This window comes from Eulemur rufifrons, chromosome 6 (genome assembly GCF_041146395.1).
Source record: "Eulemur rufifrons isolate Redbay chromosome 6, OSU_ERuf_1, whole genome shotgun sequence".
NCBI lineage: Eukaryota > Metazoa > Chordata > Mammalia > Primates > Lemuridae > Eulemur > Eulemur rufifrons.
The window spans coordinates 98,773,223-98,793,606 of record NC_090988.1 but is presented as its reverse complement, the minus strand read 5'-3'; the positions used below and the strand labels follow the sequence as shown (position 1 = coordinate 98,793,606).

Genomic DNA, 20,384 nt, shown 5'->3' with positions numbered 1-20,384 from the left:
GACTCGTGCCCGGTAGAATCAGAGCCCTCCCCACTGAATGGGTTATGGGAACGTGTCCCCCAAAGCCCGGGGGAGGGCACGAGCACGCGTTGGGAGCCCGGCTTCGCCATTTACTAAGTGGGTTACTTTTGGGCCTAGAGGGGATCTTCTCGCCTGTTTAAAGAAAAAGCCAAACCAAGTACCCACCAAAGGCGCGGGGTGATCTAAGGGTGCACTCACAGCGCTCAAGGCTCCTGGGCATAAGTGCCCCCGGGGGCCTTGTGGAAGCCGCCAGAGAGCTGGCAAGCTCTCCGTGGGACAGCAGCGAGGGCCACGGATGCCCACAGAAAATATCCCGTCTCTTCTCACCTTGGCTCTCACTAAAATCGAGGGACTTGCCCCAGAGAGGCAGGGTGTTTCCTGTTTTTCGTACCTTCCAGACAAATTGGCCTGGCCTAGTAACCTTTGGTATTTAAAACTCCCTCCCTTCCTTCATTATCCAGGGCAGAAAAACAAACACCAGGCTGCCTCCCTCCCTCTGGAGCTCTCAGAAAGCCAGCGCCAGGGGAGGGAGCTGACAGATTAGACACAATTTGCTGCTTACAGTCAAAGCCCTAATGAGCTGATTTCATAAAAGAGAATATTCTGATCACAGTGTATTTTCTTAGAAGCGTAGAGCCGGTGTAAAATTGATAAAGCATGTGTATCAGTGCACACACCTGGATGCTTTTGGAATTGATAAGGAGAGGCTCGTCACGGCAAGTCATCATCAGTGGCAACATCACCGTCACCATCACTAGGACCACGACTGAGGCTACTCGTAGAAAGGGGGAGGAGCAACATGCACAAGTGATCTTGATGGCCAGTGACTGGCAGACACTCCTGGAGGCTGGTGCCCAGAGGATGCTCATCCTGAATGTCCTGCCACGCTCAGGACAGTCCTGGGCAAGAGGACGGCTGCCCTCCAGGTCCCAGCGTCTGTGCCAGGAAAGCTCATGGGCTGGAAGCCTCATCCAAAGAGACTGGAAGAGTCCAAGGACGCATAGAAGGGAGACAGAATGCCTTCGCTTGGCAATTTCCGCAGCTCCACAAGGGAACGTTGCAGCCATGACTGTGCACCTGGTGACCACGGGCAACGTCCAGGGACAAGGCCCCTCGAGCCACCATTAGATGCCACAGTGAAGTGGCGACTGCCCAGGTTGTGGTGATGTATGTGACTTTGGTCACGATCCGTCAAGGCAGAATGGGAAGGGAGCGTAATGAGCATGGAGCCCAGCACATCAGTCCCAGGTCAATGGCAGGCCCAGCTGCCTCTGCGCAGACTGCTCAGCACTGCTGGGATTCTGGGATTTGGGCCGGAAGCCTGGTTATCTACATTACCAACGGGTTCCTCGGGTAACTCCAATGTGGAGTCAAACAACTCAACTAGGAACCTCATTTATTCTGCTCATCACCATGACCATCACCACTGTCATCACCATCACCACCACCACCATCATCATCAACACCATCACTGTCATCACCACCATCACCACCACCTTCATCATCACTATCACTGTCATCACCACCACTGCCACCATCATCATCGTCACTGCCATCACTATCATCACCACCATCACCACTGTAATCACCATCACTACCACCATTGACACCATCATCATCACCATCATCACCACTGTCATCATCACTGTCATCACCATCATCACCACCATCAACACCATCACCTTCATCATCACCATCATCAGCACCACCATTCTCCACCATCACTACAGCCACTACTTACTGAGCCTCTACTATATGACAGGCACACCATGTTTGTTTTCTATTTTTAGGCTCTTGGCAACCCCGTGAGTTGGGTGTAACTTTCCCCACATTACAGACAAGGGAATTCAGGGCCCAGAAGACGCAATTGGTGGCCCAAGATGGCACAGCAAGGTAACAGTCCCGATAAGCACACCTCCTTGCACTGCTGCTCCACTACGCCAAGGCTGCCTTCTACCTAACTCCTTCCTCTGAATCTCATCCGGGTGCAAAGGCACCCTTGCCCACCCCCACCCCCGGACAGTCTGCTGGACCTGCACCCTGCAGGACACCGTTGTCCATGTAGAGTGGCCAGCGTGGTTTCTGCTGTCTGCACCTGAGCCTCGTCTGATACGGCCCCACACATCACACATGTGTAGACGAGGGAAGTGGGTGCAGCAAGGCGCTCAGCACGCTGGTGAGACAGAGCACAGCAGCTCTGGGTCAAGTGTGCACCGCCTGCTAGATGCGGGCTGGGGTCCCTGTTCCTCCCACACAGCTGGTCACCAGCACCTGGAGGACACGGGCACGGAGCCGCGCCTCTCCTGGACTCACGCTGAGCTGCAGCTCAGACCGGCTTCTTTCACCACGTCAGTAAGACTCTCCGACAGGCGGGGGAGGCACAGGGAGGAGAGCGAAGACCCTAGAATCCCAGGGACAGGCGTGAAGCATTCACGGAGCTGGATCCTAGAATACTTGCTGACATTCCAAGTGGATGTGATATCTGGAAGCCAAGGGGACAAGAAGCCCAGAGCCTGTGACCCTACACAATGGCCCCTGGAGGCATCGCCAGGGAGGGGTCAAAGCCAGGGGTGCCAGCTCGGGCATCTGTACCCAGGCTGAAAAGGAGGGGCACACAGGCGGGAGCTGGGGCAGCGGCAGGCTGCCTCTGATGGTCCCAGGACCCTGGAGGGGACGGCTCTCCCCGCAGCTACAGAGGCTCCCTGGCCTGCGGGGGAAGCCACTCAGCCCTGGGGAGGGGAGTCTGTCTGTGATCCAGGGCTGGGAGAGTGGCAGATGCCACCTTGATTCCAAGGCTCCCCAAACCACAGCCACAGGCCACAATGGCCCACTGCCTGTTTTGTAAGTAAAGTTTTTTTAATCTGAATACAGATACACTCTTTCATTTCTGTATCATCTGTGGCTGCTTTTGCACTACAATGGCTGAACTGAATAGTTACGACAGAGTCCAGGTGGCCCTCAAAGTGTAAAATATTTACTAATTGGCCCTTTATAGCAGAACTTGGCTGACCCGGCGACCCCTATGCTAACCCCAGGCCCCTGGGGAAGGGGTTTTCCTGAGAGTCCCGGCCAGCTCCAGACCCTCCCAGAGCCAGCAGCCGAGGGTGGGGACAGGTGTAGCACGTGGGATGACACCAAGTAAGTAACTGACAATGCAGACTGCCAAAATGTTTTAACCTTTTCTAATAAAAAAAAAAAAAAAATCAATACTTTGCAAGACCATCTCGTCTACCATTATTTCAAGTGACAGAAAACATACTTTTCCTGGTTGGTTTTTTTTTTTAAGACAAAATACGCTTGAAATCTATGGGGGAAAATTAAGGAATGTTTTTCCCATCTAATGCAGTAATTAGGAAGCAGATGCTCGTACAGATGTTTTACCCGCGACAGCCAAGCCTCAGGATGTGTTTTTCTAATGCAGCTGAGCCACGCGTCTCCACGCTCACGAAGTCGTGCCGGCGTCTGAACGCTGCGGAGCGCCGAGGCCCAGCTGCACACAGATCACGTCGACGTGCTTTCCTTAAGGAGGACGCGGCAGCTCTGCAGATGCTCCCCGAAGCCCGGCTGGAATGCTGCCCCGACCCCATCCGCTTTGCTGCTCTCCTGCACCAGGCACAGCGGAGACGCCGGAAGATGGCAGTTTATGCCCCCGAGAAGATGGACCCGAGGGGCAGGGAATGTTGGTGAGGAAAACAGTCACCGCTTAGTCCTGGACATTTCACCCTGGCTGTGTCTTGCAAAGGGCTGCAGAGCAAAACATACAGCTAACTACATCAAGGGGTCATAGTGGAAGGCTTAACCGGGGGTGGGAAATCTGAGTTGGGTTTTGAAAGATGCATAGGAGCTTTCCAGAGGAAAGAATCCAGGACGGTTTAATAGCTAGAGGCAAAGTGGGACTACAGCAGAGTGGCTGGGGGGGCCCGGGCTGGTGAGTAGCTATGGAGGGGCTGGGGAGGGACTTGGGCGTACGTGAGGCTCGAGGTTTTACCCTGGAGGGCACAGTGAGCCAACAGGACGGGAACACTGCTGTGGACTGGGAAGATGATGCTGACGGCCCACAGAGACCCAGGTACAAAGAGCCCAGGGGCCTCCAGCAGAGCCCCTCCTCTGTGACCTCCCCCTGTCCCTCCAGGAGGAAGAGCCACGTGCCCTTCCACGCCTGCTTGGTACAGCGTCCACATCTCCCCACCCTCCGGACTTGAGGTTCCCTGAACTCAGAGAAAGAGAAGAATAAAAGGAAAAAGGGGCAGAGGAGTCCTTCAATAGTGATGTCCCGGAATTAATTAGCCTGAGCTTGAGCACCAAGGAAACCGGCAGCCTCCGTCTGCAGAAGCAGCACCTCGACCCCACGCGTCTGTCCCTTCTCCTCTCCACCCGGAGCCTCCCTGCTGCCCTCCTCCCGCCCAGCCACGCACACACTGCACGGGGGCACCCCCCTCGCCGTTCGGGGCTCTCTCTCCCCAGCCCACACGCGCTTCCCAGACACTTTCCTCTCCTGCCACCCTCGGTTCCCAGGTTGGTCTCACACAGGGGAGTGTGTGCTTTAATTTATTCACACTGAGGTTCCACACCTGGGTCTGTTCCCAAAAGAACCAGAAACAGTCCTGAACCGACACTTACACACCCGTGTTCACAGCAGCAAAAGGTGGAAGCGACCCAAGTGTCCACCAACAGATGGACAATAAACAAAACGCGGTGCCGCACGTACGTACAACGGGACAGTGCTCAGCCTTAAAAAGGAAGGACGTTCTGGCACATGCTAGACGAACCTCGAAAACGTTACTCTAAACAGGTCAGACACAAAAGGATAAATACCATGTGATTCCACTCACATGAGGTCCCTGAAACAGGCAAATCCACAGGGACGGGAAGGAGAGTGGTGGGTGCCGGGGGCTGGGGAGGGGCGGGAGTTAGTGCGTCATGGGGACAGACCTTCAGCTGCGGAGATGAGAAAGTTCTGCGGGCGGATGGCAGTGGCGGCTGCGCAGCCATGTCAGTGTGCTTAAGGCACCGAACTGTGCACCGAAAAACGGTTCAAATGATGGATTCTGTTATGGGTATTTTACCACTTAAGGAGCACTTCGGGGCACAGTTATTACATGCAGTGGTGAAAAGCTAGCTTTTGTTACATGATATTGTCACAGACTTCCCGTGGGAGGGTGCCATGACCATACCCCGGCTTTGTCAGCCACGTCCCTCCCCACTTCATGCCTCCGGTCGGCCTCTCTCCACGTCCCACGCAGACCTGCTCTCACAGACTCTGGGACTGAGCGGAGTTTGCACCCCAGCTCCAGAGGGTGGGCACGGGAGGCCCCTGGCTCCGTGCACTTCTGGAAGGTGGAGGGCGAGGAGGCCAGCACTGGAACAGCCCCGAGTCGCGAGCCCAGCGCTGGCGACACCAGCTGCGTGAGCAGGGGCTGCTCGCTGTGCTCCCCTGGGGCTCTGTGTCCTCTTTTCCACAACAGCGGGACAGTTCCCAGCAAAGTGGCAGGTGAGGATCACCCGAGAGGCCCTCGGCACTGTGCCGGTGCCCCCGGGGTGGGGCCGGGTGGGGCGCGCGGGCTGCGTGCTCAGCACTGACCTGGTTGTAGAGGGCGCAGATGTGCAGGGCCGTGTTCCCCGAGGCGTTCTGGGCGCCCATGTCCGCCCCGTAGAACAGCAGGTGCTCCAGGTGCTGCACGTGTCCGTACCTGCAGGCCTGAAACACAGAGCCACGCTGTCAACCGGGAACCCCCAGCACCACGTACACCTGCCACACAGAACCCCGTGGCGGGCAGGGCCTGTGTGGACCCCAACCCACCCACCGTCCTGCACCAGGGCCCCACAGGCATCAGCACCTGCTGCACCCCCAGGCTCGGGGTGGCCGCCAGACCTCCAGCTGCGGATCGAGGAGAAGCAGCCTCACCACTGGTTTGGGCTCTTGCACTTGGCTGTTAGAGGGTCTGGGAAGGGGCCCCCAAGTTCCCTCCATTCAGACCCAGGGGCCTAGAAGCCCAGAGACACACAGGAAGTTGTTCCCCCGACCTCGGTGGGCAGCTCTAAGAAACGCAAGCCAGGTTCTCCAAGCCCCTCTCCAGGGAGGTGGATCGCAGCCTCTTCCTGCTGCTGTGTCCGGGGTTGCAAGCCTGTGTCTGTCCCTCTGTGTGCAAGGGGCAGCCCCACTGTCACTTTCAATGTAATCCAGCCACTAAGCAGGTTTCAGGAGGCAGAAACAGGGCAGCCACCAACGTGATCGACCCTCTCCAAGCCCTTCTGGGGTGAGGAGTGGGGGCAACGTATGAACCGTCAGGGGCTGGGGTCGGGCAGATCTAGGCCCGAGTCACGGATATTCCGTTTATCAGAACTTTCACCTCGGAGCCTGCCTACGTCGTCATCTGGAAACGGGAACAACACTGCACCTTGCAGGGTTCGTATGAGAATCACGTGGGACAAGGGACCCCACAAGGCCTCACACGAGGCCAGGCGCCCAGCAGCACTCAACCCCTCTCACCCCAGCTCACAGGGAGCAAGGAGGTCCCTGCACAGGTGACGAGGGTGCCCCTGTCCACCTGCACCCACACTGGGGGCCACAGCCTCGGACAGGGAGAAACGTGAGTCCTGAGCCCACTCTCCTCCCCCTGAGGGTCGGGAAGGCAACAGGACAGCCACACCAAGGGCAGGCAGCCACTGGGTGGCCAGAGCACAGGGCTCCAGGGCGGACACAGCACAAGCTCTGGTTGATCACGCATTTTTGATAATTGAGACCGATGGAGGTGAACTTCACCTCTGCAGGGTGTAGGAAAAAGACCTACACCTGGGCAATTAACAAGGAGGAAAGATGGCAGGGAAGATACTGAAACTATTAATTTGATGAGCTTTTAAAAAACCCCAAGAAACGTCCATTTCCATTGCAGTGCCTCCCACAAAATCTCATTAATTTATAAAGCAGATCCTTCCTGTAGATATTGTTGCTTTTACCTGCCCTGCCCCCATGCCCCTTCTTCTGGAGCAGCACCTGCACTTGGGGACCCAACTCCACTCTCAGGTCAGGGGAAGGCCTGCCCCACCCTGCTCCTGCAGGGGACATAGGACACAGGCCAGGGCACGAGCTCCCTCTTCCCAGGCATGGCTCAGGGATGTCCGTGTGAGCCTAGGGAACCTGCAACGTCCCAAGCTGGAACTTCCATCAGAACTACTGGGAAAGAGAAGCCCCGTGTTCTTCCGGGACGGTCAGCAGGAAAACTGCAGAACCCTGGAGCTGCCAGGGCCTGTCAACGCTGGGGGACGCAAGGGAGGGAGAGAACGAGAGAGACCAGGAGATGAGAGACACACACAGACTAAGCCAAGACGACACTGTCTGAGCCCTTCCAAGCTGCCCTGTCTCTGGATTCTCAGGGTCATAAAGACCAGGCATAATCCCCACCCCCACTGTGCCCCCCCAAAACCAGTTTGGGTTGGGATCTTTGCTCCCTACACTGAAGGATCTCTGGCTACCCAGCACTTCCCAAGGGACTTGCAGCCACACTTTGCTACAGCTTAATTTAATCGCTCCGTAGTCAATGAAGACGAGAACTTTGTTACCATAAAAACACTGCACGGTTAATCCACACTCATTATTCCCCTTCCCCCGGTTAATCTAAATTAATGAGGTTTAAATTACAGGAGTGGGATCGCCCTGAGCACTCCCCCCTCAACGGGGGTCAAACACCATCAGTGCCAAGGGACGAAACGCAGCCACCGGCCCCGGACAGATGGTTTGGGAGACTCGTCCTCAAGAGTGTCCTTCTCTGTGTCTTCTGTCCCTGTGACTGTCGCTTTATAACACGCAAACGCAGGAAATGCAGAAAAGTGCTAAAACAAACATCACCGGTAATCCCAGTCTTAAATCTACCAGCAGGTTTTCTTTAAAGGATCATCTCAGTCTCTTGTCTTTAATCCCCGGTTGTCAAAGCGCAGAGGTGGTGCTTGCCGAGGAAGAGGCCGCTGGCAGGGTGTGGAGGGAATCCTAGCAAGGTGGCAGCCGCACAGGCCGGGGGGCGGCTGCAGCCGGGGGACGGAGCCAGTGAGCCCACGAAGGGAGAAAGGAGTGACAAAATGGCACAGCAGAAACCAGAAGGAACCCTCGGCACCAGCTTGGCGTGGGGGTGAGTGTGACCCCACAGTCTCAGAGAGAAATGAAGTGAAATGGGGGTGCACGTGCACCCTAACTCTGGCCCTGCGAGGGCGCGGGGGCAGCGGCAGCCCCGCCATGGTCAGCACACCTGGCACCTGGTTCTCACTCTCTAAATGCCACTCTACGCTACACAGAAACCAGGCTCCTTGGAGAAATGGCCGAGCCCAAGGCCGAGGCAGGAAAAGAACGAGAGCTTGGAAGACTTTGTTGTGCCAGAAAAAAACAAAGTGTCCCCAAGTTGATGGGGACATGTCCAAAGGAGCCGTCTTGATGGGGCACCCATTGGCCAAAACTGAGATAACAACAGATTGTCACCTACAGAATAAACAGAAATCCAGGTGTCTACCTTGTTACAGATGAAAGAATAAATGAGAAGAGAAACTTTTATATAACAGAAAGCCAACTAATAAATGCAGAGGCAATGATAGGATTCCAGAAGTATCCATTTAGGAATCGTGACAGTGATAATTAATTTAGGCGAGAAAAGCCAGTGGATGCCAAAACCAGCAGGTGCTGTGCTTTCTGGCCGTGAAGACAGCTTAGAGGATGGGTAAGAGGTTGGAGAACGACTGCGTGTAGGACAGACTCTGCCCCTGCCCTCTCCCACCCTAGCCCACTCCTGAGGTGCTCTTGGGACAATGCACGTGGGGGGCTCCACCCACACCTGCCGCCTCTGAGCCTCCCAGGCGAGCCTGGGCAGGTGCATTTGGACAACGCTCCCCAGAGAGTCTCAGTTCACCCCGACTAAGCCTAGCATCTGACCCACCACTTGGCAGCCACACAAATTACAAGGAAAAAAAAGGGTGCTCTTTCCTTTAGGCACTTTACTGCCACCTGCTGGACAGCTGTGATAAACGTACATCCTAATGTCACAGCCAGGGGAAGGGCGCCCCCTGGGGTTGTGCGATGCCCAGCACAGCGGCTGGAGCAACGTGGAGTTGGTTGCACTGCTGCTTCTGCGTGGCCGCGGGCCCCAGTCAAACTGTCAGTCCAAACCACACTCAGGCACTTGCCCTACGGCAGGAGCTTTATAACAAGGTGGACATCACAGCCAACCAGAACACAGGTCTCGTCACTGCAGCCCTAACGTGGTCAGGAAGCAGGCTGCCTGTGCGCAAAGGGACAACATCTTGTCCCAGCACATGCAAACACCCGTTGCTGGGCCTGAGCCGCCAGCTGCTCCACGGCCCCACGTCCCACGGTCTTCAAAGCCCGGGTGTGGTCTTCCCGCCAGACCAGCCGTGAGGGGACACTGAGGCACGTGGAGCAGTCTGGGAACGGAGGCAGGGTACGGCCTGTGGTGCAAACCAGACAGCGGCTCACTCTGTTCTGATCTGTCTACGGGCTGAACTGTGTCCCCACGACCTTCACATGTTGATGCTCTAACCCCCAGTACCTGGGAACATGACTGTGTTTGAAGACAGGGTCCTGACAGGGAAAGCCGGGTCCCTGGCACTGTCCCTACCAAGCCCCTTGCTCTTAGAACACGGTTTTTGGACTCTGTCATTAGACCTGACAGGGGGACAGGGCGGCCCTTTGCCATCCTGGTCTCGGGTTGCCACCCCCTACCCGCTCTCCTCTGTTCCCCCCAGCGCACCAAGGAGTCTGGGCTGAACCCTGGTGGTCCTCCTCCCCCCTGAGGACCTCTGGGGAAAGGTGGCCTTGTTTATTTCTCCAAATGGAACCCTGCTGGGCAAGGTGGGGGCACCGAACCCAGATCTGACCTCCCAGGACGACATGGAGCAGAAACCCCAAAACCGGGCAGCTCACTCTACCGCTCTAACCACTGGGCTCAGCCAAGAGGAGGGAAGTGGGTGTTTCTTCCCCCGCCCTCCCCAACATGCGCCTGCCGGGCTCCATTGTCCTCAGCGGGCTCTGCTGCTCCCAGGAACACCGTCTGCTCCCCAGTGCTCTTGTCCATGGGACTCAACCTTTAACCCTGCCCACACCTGTACCTGGTCCATCAAAGACTTTTCACTGGAGACATCAGGTGGATCGTGTTTCTGGCCAAGACTGTGATTGGCACACGCCCCCCCAACCCCACTGGTGCAAGGTGGGGCCTGAAAAACATGCGCCTGGTATGTGGAAATCAGGCCTCATACCTGCGCTCAGAAAGCACCTGGCACCTGCTGTCAGGGCACCCAGGGTGGTGGGGACCTGGAGAGAACGGGGCCCCCAGGAAGCGGCGTGCACTCCACAGCTCCAGTGCACTGCTGCTGTGCGAATTGCCACAGCCTCGCCTAATCTTCCAGTTGCTCCGGAGGAGTCAGAAATGGGTATTTCTATGTAAATGTCTATTTTTGAATGCTGACATTCACATTTTTAATGAATTTTTAATTCACATTTTTAAGGAACTCCGGGTAGGCCAGACGACACACCTTATTATGGTAGGACCCGACCTGCGGGCCGCCCCGCCCAGCCCAGGGATTACAGCACCAGCGGAGGTGGGCGGGGGGCAGGACGGGAGGGGAAGGCGGCCTGCGTACCTGGTGGATCTCGTGCCAGCCGTTCTCATCTTTGCAGCACACGGTGGCGTGTTCGTGCAGGAGGAGCTCGCAGCAGTAGGGGTCACCCCCAACGATGGCCGTGTGATACAGGGGCGTGAGGCCGTAGCTGTCTTTGTAATCCGGGGACGCTCCAAGCTCTAGCAGGGTCTAAGAAAAAAAATCAGAAGTTACAGTCATTGGTCTCATAACCCCTTTTGCTCAGACTGAGACCTCAGGAAAGCAGCAGGAGGCCCACGGGCCCCCAAGGCCAATGTCAACCTGTGCATGGGCTCCCGGTGCTGCTGCCGAGTCCCCAGAACTAAGGAGATACTAACTTTAGACAGTGAAGTTTCTGGCCCTGAAACAGCAATGGTGCCCAGGCACACAGGACAGGCTGACACTCAGGAGGGGAGGGGACACCGTGCAGACGTGGGCCTGCAGCACTCAGACCCGTCCAGTGGTGTATGGTGGACAGCAACAACGTGAAGGGACATTTGCAGCAAAGAGAAAGCTGTACTACTCAACCTGCATGCACCGCGGAAGACGCTCTCCGCCTGCACCCTGAGCGTGGCGAACCCAGCGAGCATCACTGTGACGCTCTCATTTCCGAGGAAGCCAGAAAAGGTACAGCTCCCATCAAGGTGGGAAACTCCAGACTTTAGGAAGGAGCCCCCATCTGGGGTCAGCCTGCAGCGTGGCATCCCTCTCCTGCCTCCCTCAGGCTCTGATGGAGAATGGGCCTGGGGCGGCCGCCATTCTATCCGCGCCTCCCAAACACAGCGTTAGAACAGGTCAGACAGGCACAGAGACAGCGGCCGGAGGAAGATGAGGGGGAGACCCACACCCACGACTGGCTTCCAAAGACCCTAAGGCCACAGCAGCAGCAGCAAGGCTGGGCCAGTGCCTGTGGCCTGGGTTTGCAGCCCCTCCTGTGGGTGTGGGTGACAAGCCTTTGACTGCAATAACAGGAGAAAGACAACTTTTTGTTAACAGTAAGTTATAAAAGCAACGATACCAAGGAGAGAGGGCAGGAGAGTCTGGAGCCTGCTACAAGTGGAACCTCACTCACGATGCCTTCGGGGTTGGGCACCCTGGGGATGGGATGGGACGGGGGCAGCTGCAGGGGACCACACAGGAGAGGCGGTGTCACCCGTGCAATCCGGGCTCCAGGATTTACCTTCAGGGCAACTTGGTTCCTCATCCGGGCGGCTTTGTGCAGGGCGGTCATCCCATCTTTGGCACGGAAGTCCAGGTGAGCCCCGCCGTTTCTGAGAGCTTTGATGACCTCCACAGAGTCGTCCAGCTGGGCGGCTAAGGTCAGCGGGGTCTCTGAGGGACCCAAACACGGGCACTTTAGAACCAACATTTAGGGAAAACCACCAAGTCACACTGCTCACTGAGCCCCGTTCAAATGCCTAAAACTAAGGCTAAAGAACTGACCGAGGGTGTTACAGCTCCCATCTGTGGACCCCACAGTCCCCCGGGCAGTGTGGCTCAGGCAACCCCAGTGCGGTGACGTGACATGTGGGGTCACATGCAAATCAGTATGGTGGCAGAGATGGGGGGTCAACAGGATCGTATCGAGGCTGTGAGCGCAGGAGGCTTCCCTGCTCCCTTCACTCTGAGGACACAGCCCCCGCGGTGCCACCTGGATCCCCCTAGTCAAAGACTGATCCATCAGGGCCCCAATTAGAGATTTGCGAGGCAGACGCTGCCTTTCCTCACTCAATTTCCACGTCTTGGTAGACGCCGGGGACTGGGCTGCAGGGGCACAAATGTAAATAAGCCGTAGGGTCTGTGCCCTCGGGAGCTCCCATCGGGGAGAGCAGAAGCCTCCGTTCGTCAGCGCAGTGCAGGACGACCCTCCAGGGAAGAGGATGAGGCCTGCCTTGGGGGGAAAGGGTTAAGAAGGCCCCCGCCCCACGTGATGACCCTGGACCAGTCTGCAGCCGGCGGAGGACGTTGCCATTTGTTTGAGACATCTTTCCCTTTGCTTCTCACTTTCCTACCATGCCACCAGGGCACTGACGCACAAGGTGCGCTATTCTGGCCAGTCTGTCGTGGTTAACTGGAGAGGTTTCTGAGTTACAGAAAAGCACCAAGAGTACCATGACAGCACGCAAGCCCCGTGACCCAGAAACACCCGTGGTTACCAGCCACTCCGTCTGCAAGCACATCCTCAGGACAAAGCCCTGGGACGTCTGCCCTGCGGCGGGTGGCCTCCTGACACTCACTCCGTCCGTCACCCCCCGTCCCTGGAAGGGGCACCTCTCTGGTGACTCAGACTGAATATGCCCGTCTGTTTTCAATTCTGACATTTATCCATTCATAAAAGGGCGCTGTTCTGAGTGCTTTGTAAATTCACCGTAGGAACCACTCTGCGTATTGACTGTTCCTGGTGAGATGCGCAGGCCCAGCCCGCTCCTTGCGACCAGCGTGTCGTGTGTCGCCATGTCCCCGCGTGTGTCTGCCATACGGAGTTCGTACCCCCTCTCCTGATGCCAACAGCACACGGCCCGTTCTCCCCAGTTGCGACCAACGCACTCACGGATGCTGCTGCACACAGATCTGTTGTGCACCCACAAGAGGGACCTTCTTGTGCAGAGGTTTTAAAGAAAAACAGGGATTTTCTAGAACCTAAGGGACTTTGGTGACAGTGGGGGATGTTTCTTGCATAGAAAACAGCAAAAAGGGCCGGGCGCGGTGGCTCACGCCTGTAATCCTAGCACTCTGGGAGGCCGAGGTGGGCTGATCGTTTGAGCTCAGGAGTTCGAGACCAGCCTCAGCAAGAGCGAGACCCCACCTCTACTAAAAATAGAAAGAAATTATATGGACAGCTAAAAATATATATAGAAAAAATTAGCCGGGCATGGTGGCGCATGCCTGTAGTCCCAGCTACTCGGGAGGCTGAGACAGGAGGATCGCTTGAGCTCAGGAGTTTGAGGTTGCTGTGAGCTAGGCTGACGCCACGGCACTCACTCTAGCCTGGGCAACAGAGTGAGACTCTGTCTCAAAAAAAGAAAACAGCAAAAAGGTAAGGAAGGCACAGCACGGTGAGGGGCGTGTGCAGAGGTCTGGGAATGGGGCAGACGCACGGACAGACGCAAACTCGGGACAGGCCCCGCCCTCTGGAGAAAGAACACGAGTGGTCGGCCCCTCTCTCTGCCTCACCCCAGCGGCTTCCCAGGCCAAGGCACAGTGTCCGAAGGCATCCAAGGGTCTCTTCCTTGCAGGGAGGACTGCTTAGGGATGGTGGTGGGTGAGGGGGGCGACTGACAGTCAAAAGGCATAAAAAGATGGGCCTCAGGAGCCACCAATATCTAACTGAAAATTCCAGTCTCTTACAGCAACGTAATGAGTATGTTGATGCTCATTTGGGCCAAGGTGAACCTTCAGAACAATTAGGATTTTTCTCCCTTATGTGGCTGTCCACACATGCCCAGTGCAAAAGTTAGCTGGTCCAATGTAGATTTAGGAAAAAAAAAAAAGAAAAAAAAATACCATACCATGCCATTTTCACAGCCAATGACCGCGACTTTTCATACGTGAGAATGCTGTCTCAGAGAGAGCCAGTGGCAAGCCGTAAAGTCGGAATTGAGGCTTGAATGGTGACTTCTGACTCCACATTACAGACCCGTGTAGCTGAGCCGTGCCCTGGATGGTGCCGGGCGCGCAGAGCAAGGCTGGACAGATGCGCAGGTGGAGAAAACCACACCACGCGGTTAACGGCTGTGTCTTCTTACAGGATGGGCAGCTTCGGCCCCTGGATGACATCTAGGGCCAATGGCACACGGCAGCCTTCCCAAGGGTTCCAGAAGCCCTCCCCAAATAACATTCCAGGCTTGCCACATTCACTGCTAGCCAGGACCCACCCCGGTGACGTCAGGAGAGCCCTCCGCTCCCTCGGCCTCCACAGCACATTCGCAAAGGGGACCAGTGAGGCGCCACATTTGGGGCTGATGGAAGCACCCCAGGGAGAGGCTGTTGAATCAGCTATAAACCTGTGACATTACGGGGCTGCCCTGTCTGTGCAGTCAGTGACTCTGTCGTCACCCCTCTAACGAGCGTGGGAACTCTACAGCCATCTGGCACCACGGTTCTTAAAAATATTCCTCGGTTTCTGCATTTTGGAATTTCATTTTAAAACTATACCGGAACCTCAACAAGTATAAGCTCAGAAGTGGCCCAGTCTGCCGCAACCGGAATGACTACCTGAGTAGAGACACCTGTGATGTCCCGAGATGACCCTGAAGACACACAGACCCTCCAGGCTAGAGACTGAACGTAGCTCTTGGCTCTAGGGAATGACCAGGATGTGCTTCCAAAGGCGCCAACAGGAAGGGGTGACAAAGGGTCTTCCTGGCTGGTGCCCTTCTCCTGAAGCACAGCAGGAAGGCACCAGCCCCGGCCATGTGTCCTGATGTCGGGATGTGACACAGCGTCAGGAAGGCACGGGGTGGGAGGAGTGGGAGCGGTCAGGGCAGCCACTGTGACCCAGTGGGCTCAAAGCTGCGCAGGCTGCCACGTGCGCTGTTCCCGGCCGCATCCAAGCACCTAGAGTGACCGGCCACGGCAACCAGAGGCTGGAGAGCGATTCCTCCTACGAGAGGCGGTGACTCATGGCAGTAACAACTGCTTCCTCCCGTGACCTCCCACAGGTTTCTTAGAAAATAATAATTCTGGAGGCCGAAGGACTCTCAGGTGGAAACCAGGACGTGAGAGAAGACAGCAGACGTGTTAATACAAACGTAGGAAAGGACCTCATGGAAGGGCTGGGGACCAAGGACTGGCCCAGGTGCTCTGGAGGTGAGTGGAGTCCGCAGGACTGCAGGGAACCACTGGAGCAGTGCTGGATGGCAACCCAAACGGAGAGCAAATGCCCACGAGTCCACACTGATACATTACTGAATAAGCAAATGAATAAATAAATGTATAGGGAGGAAGGACGGATCCCCCACGCAGACACACTCCAATTTACGTAGCTCCCTGCCCTCCAGGAGGTGGCCTGAGCTCCCCACCCCTCCATCGTGGGCTGCACGCAGTGACTTCTTACAGCAGAGCAATCTGCCAGACACAACCAGGTGATCGAGGGCAACCTCGAAAGCCGCAAGTCATGGTGACAGTCTGGCCCTTGATGGGACGTGATGAGAAGGGCTTGCTACTTCAGGGCTCTTCCTCCCCAACCCACAACCCGGTCAGATCATGAAAAAAAACAGCAGACAAATCCCCATAAAGGGGCATCCTCCAAAAGGTCAGATCAGTCCCCCTTGAAACTATCATGGTCATCAAAACCAAGGAAAGTTCTGAGAAACTGTCACAGCCAAGAGGAGCCCAAGGAGACAGACGGCTACATGTCCTATGGACCCCCATGAAATCCTCAAACAGAACTAGGAAAATATTAGGGGAAAATTAAGGCAATCTGAACCAAGTATGGACTTAGTTAATAATAATGTATCGGCACTGGTTCACTAGTTGTGACAAACATACCATATTATTAATAAAACAAGATGTTAATAATGGAGGAAACTGGATACAAGGTATATGGAAACTCTCTACATTTTGCAATTATTCTATAAATCCAAAACTGTTCTAAAATGAAAAGTTTATTTTAAAAAATACCTCCTGGCTCTTGCTTTGGGTGGTGAGTTTAATGCAAAAATGCTGCTGCCCACAAATGGGGAGAAAATATTTGCAAAGAACACATAAAGTACTTGTATCCAAAATATTCAGGGAACTCCTAAAATTCAACAAGAAAACGCCCAATTAAGAAGTGGACAAAAGATCTAAACAGACACCCCACAAAAGAAGATATACAGATGGCAGATAAACATATGAGAAGATGCCCCTTGTCAGATGTCCTTAGGGAACTGAAAATTAAAACAACTGTAACAGATACCACTGCACATCTAGTAGAATGGCCAAACTCCAAAACTCTGACACCACCAAATGCTGGTGAGGATGTGGAGCCACAGGAATTCTCCCCACTGCTGGTGGGAATGCAAAATGGTGCGGCCACTTTGGGAGAACGTTTGGCAGGTCCCTACAAGACTAAACTTACTCTCGCCGTACAATCCAGCAATTGCACTCCTAGGTGTTTCCCAAAACAAGTTGAAAACTTACGTCCACACAGAAATCTGAAAGTTAATGTTTACGGCAACTTTATTTGCTGCCAGAAACTGCAAACCACCAAGATGCCCTTCAGCGACTGAACGGATAAACTGTAGAACATTCAATGAAATATTATTCAGCACTAAAAAGAAATGAGCTGTCAAGGCATGAAGAGATACAGACTGAGGAAGCTTGAGCACATATTGCCAAGTGAAAGGAGCTGATCTAAACAGGCTACAGGCTGTATGACTACAACTCTCTGACATTCTAGAAAGGGCAAAGCTATGGAGACAATAAAAGGATCAGTGGTCGCCAGGGGTTAGAGGAGAGGAGAGATGAACAGGTAGAGCACGGAGGGCTTCTAGGTCAGTGACACTATCCTGTATGATGCTACAACCGTGGCTACAGGACAGAAAGCACCTGTCCAAACTCACAGAACGCGCAACACTGAGCGTGGACTAACGTCAACTATGGACTTGAGTCATTGCAACAAGTGCACCACACCCGTGCGAGCTGCCAATGACAGGGGGGACACATGGGGACTCTCTGTACTGTCTGCTTGATTTTTCTGTAAACCTCAAACTGGCTCTGCGCCCAGCCCTGGGGTGTCACTCCCGAGGACACTGGGCCCGCTCCCCAACCCATGCTGCCCCATTTTCCTTCCTTATTGTACTTCACCTTGTTCTCTCTCATGCACCTTCACAAGCCACCTGTGCTCTCTTCTAGAGCCTGGTGCGACGTAAATAAGAAAAATCCTGAAATAATTGGATACTATCTTTGAGCTCTCACTGGAAAACAGGACTCTTTTTTTAATTAGGAACTGTACCCAACCAACCAAAGGCACCCAAATACATTCACTGGTGGCAAAGGAAGTTATTTGCTGAGATCTCCAGGCTGCCTTCATTTGCATCGGGTAATTTGTGTGTCTCTTCCGGAGGTTTACGAGGTCCCGGAATTGTGTTCTCTCCAAAGGCCCCGGGCTCGCAGGCGCTATTATTCCTGGGGAATTACACACCGTGATTCATCGGGGCTGAGGTGAGACAGCGCAGTACGGACCATCAGTCACCGCAGGCATCAAGTGAGCCCCTCCGATCCTCAAGACAATGCTCTATGGAGGCGCTCAGTGTACCAGGACCCGCAGTGTCCTCGAAACCTCCTAATTGGGCCATGTGGGAGCTGGGAGGGGCTCTCCCGGGAGCCGGCTTGCAACAAAGCCAAGGCGGAACCACGGCGGCCACCCAGAGAGGCCCCAGCCCGGCAAGCAGCGAGCACCACTGCCCTGGAAACCGACTCGGTAATTGGATCTCATCAGGGAAGTCCAGACACATCATCGGTGTGCGCAAAGTCTGGCTCAGTAAAGGAATATTCTATTTTTCATTTCCCATCAAGATGTTTAAAGAGTTGAAAGGCGTTTCTAGCTTATTAACCAAACCTTGTTTGCTGCGCCTGGGGCTTCTCTCAAGTTTGGAACCAAGAGTGTGAAAATAAAAGCCGTTAGACTAAGTTACACTCAGATTGTCAATTTTCCTTCCTTTTCAGGGCTCGGAAACACCACTTGTTGGGACCAGCCCCAAGACCCTGGTGGGAGAAGCCAGTTTCATCACTGTCACTTCATGCAATTTACATTTAGAGCAGGTACCAGACGGCTGCCTGCAACAACGTGGGCTGTTTAGTTTTAACAGACAGGTGGTTCCACTGGCATCTGATGATCTCTTGTGCACGGCTCAGCCTAGACGGCTGCTTCCCCTGCTCGGGCCCCACGTGCAGCCCCAACACAGGGACTTGGAACCCGGGTTGGAGCATCGTGGCATTTCCTGAGCTTAGGAAAGAGGCTGATTTCAATTCCAAGCACAGGGAATGAAGAAGTCTGGTTTTCAGCCAAATTCTGCTGCCTGCTGGTTAGTTTTGAAAAAGTTTCCAAATTCAGTGTGGAGCCACTAAAACACGGGATGGGAACATGCTCAGGCTGTCACGGCCATTGAGAGGAAAATGTGGTGTCTGGAAGAACAGGGATCACGGGCACGCTCTTCCCCCGACCTGGGACTGCCCCAGGCTTCAAAGGCAGCTCAACCCTGGGACCAGGACCTGGACTTGCCCCACCCCCGCCAGGGCCACGGCCACGGCCACGGCCACGGCCAGCCAGGCACAGGCGTGGGAGAAGAACCCTGACCCTGGCCCACTTGCTTTTCAGCAAGGGGATGAAAGCAGGGACCCCCAGGGCCGGGGAGCCCAGGCTCTGCCTCCTCCCTCCCCGGGGACTTGGCAACTGTCCTAGTTCAGGCTGCTGTAACAAAATCCCAGAGGCTGGGTGCCTTATAAACGACAGACTATTTCTCATAGTTCTGGAGGCTGGAAGTCCAAGATCGAGGCCCTGGCAGATTTGACTTCTGGGGAGGGCTGGTTCATAGACGGTGCCTTCTGGATGTGTCCTCACGTGGTGGAAGGGGTGAGGGATCTCTTTGGGGCCCCTTTTTAAGGGCACAAATCCCACCCAGGACCCCAATCACCTCCCAAAGGTCTCTGATTTCAGAACTTTCTGCATTAATTATACCCTTTCCGCTTTTTGCTTGCTGTAAATACATAGAGAGAGAGAGAGAGAGAGAGAGGCAGGCACACATACACACACCTGGCAAACCCCATTGCGCTTGATCACTGTTATTTATATCTGCGCAAAAACCTGCACACAGATGTTCATAGCAGCTTTATCCGCAATTGCCAAAGTTTGGAAGCGACAAGATGTCCTTCAGGGGGTGACTGGATAAACAAACTGGGGTACAACCAGACAATGGAACATTACTCAGTGCTAAAAAGAAAGGGGCTACCAAGCCATGAGAAGGCAGGAAGAAACTTACATGCATATCACTAAGTGTAAGGGGCCAATCTGAAAAGGCTGCAGACTGTGTGAGTCCCACCACATGACATTCTGGAAAAGGTGAAACTATGGAGACAGTAAGAAGATCGGCAGTTGCCAGGGGTTAGGGAGGAAGGAGGGAGCCCGGGGGGTTGTAGGGCAGCGAAACCATTCGGTGTGATACCACAACAGTGGTGTGATGCTACGCATTTATCCAAACCCACAGCACGTGTAACACCAGTGTGAACTCCGATGTAATCTGTGGGCTTCTGTTCATAACAACGTGTCACTATTGGCTCAAGTGTAACAAACGCCCCAGTAATGCAAGATTTTCACAATAAGGGAAACAGTGTGCAGTGGGGGGAATACAGAGCTCCCGGCACTTCTACTTAATTTCCTATAAACCTAAAACTGCTCTAAAAGATAACTCAGCAAGATAAAGCCTACTAATTTCAAAAAAGTGGAGGGGGAGGAAAGAGAAAGTTCTGCTTTTTGGAGGAATATCAGTCACTACAAAAAGAAAAACTGGCGTAGAAACTACCATGTGAGAACTGATTCAATCATTGTGTTTTAAATTCTAAAACTGAAAATAACTGTCTGTCGAGACCCAAACGAAGCAAAACAAAACCACAAAGTTCGACTGCTGTGAACTCCTGGGTGGGACAGGGAATAGTCCTGCAGGGAAGACCCACCTGTCCCCCTGCGTCTGCCTCCTGCTCTCGACTCCCAAACCAACGGGGCCCTGGCCCTGTCCCTGGCCCGGTCC

At 54.6% G+C, this 20,384-nt stretch overlaps 1 protein-coding gene across 1 annotated transcript in view; it reads right to left on the bottom strand.

Annotated features, from left to right (window-relative positions):
* Positions 1 to 20,384, bottom strand: part of SHANK2 (SH3 and multiple ankyrin repeat domains 2) — a 518,956-nt gene that overhangs the window by 397,909 nt on the left and 100,663 nt on the right. The window contains exons 7-9 of the mRNA XM_069471699.1: positions 11,837 to 11,988; positions 10,660 to 10,827; positions 5,603 to 5,719 (exon numbers count right to left, since the gene is read on the bottom strand). Coding sequence (XP_069327800.1) covers positions 5,603 to 5,719; positions 10,660 to 10,827; positions 11,837 to 11,988 — 437 coding nt within the window. The remainder of the gene's footprint in view (positions 1 to 5,602; positions 5,720 to 10,659; positions 10,828 to 11,836; positions 11,989 to 20,384) is intronic.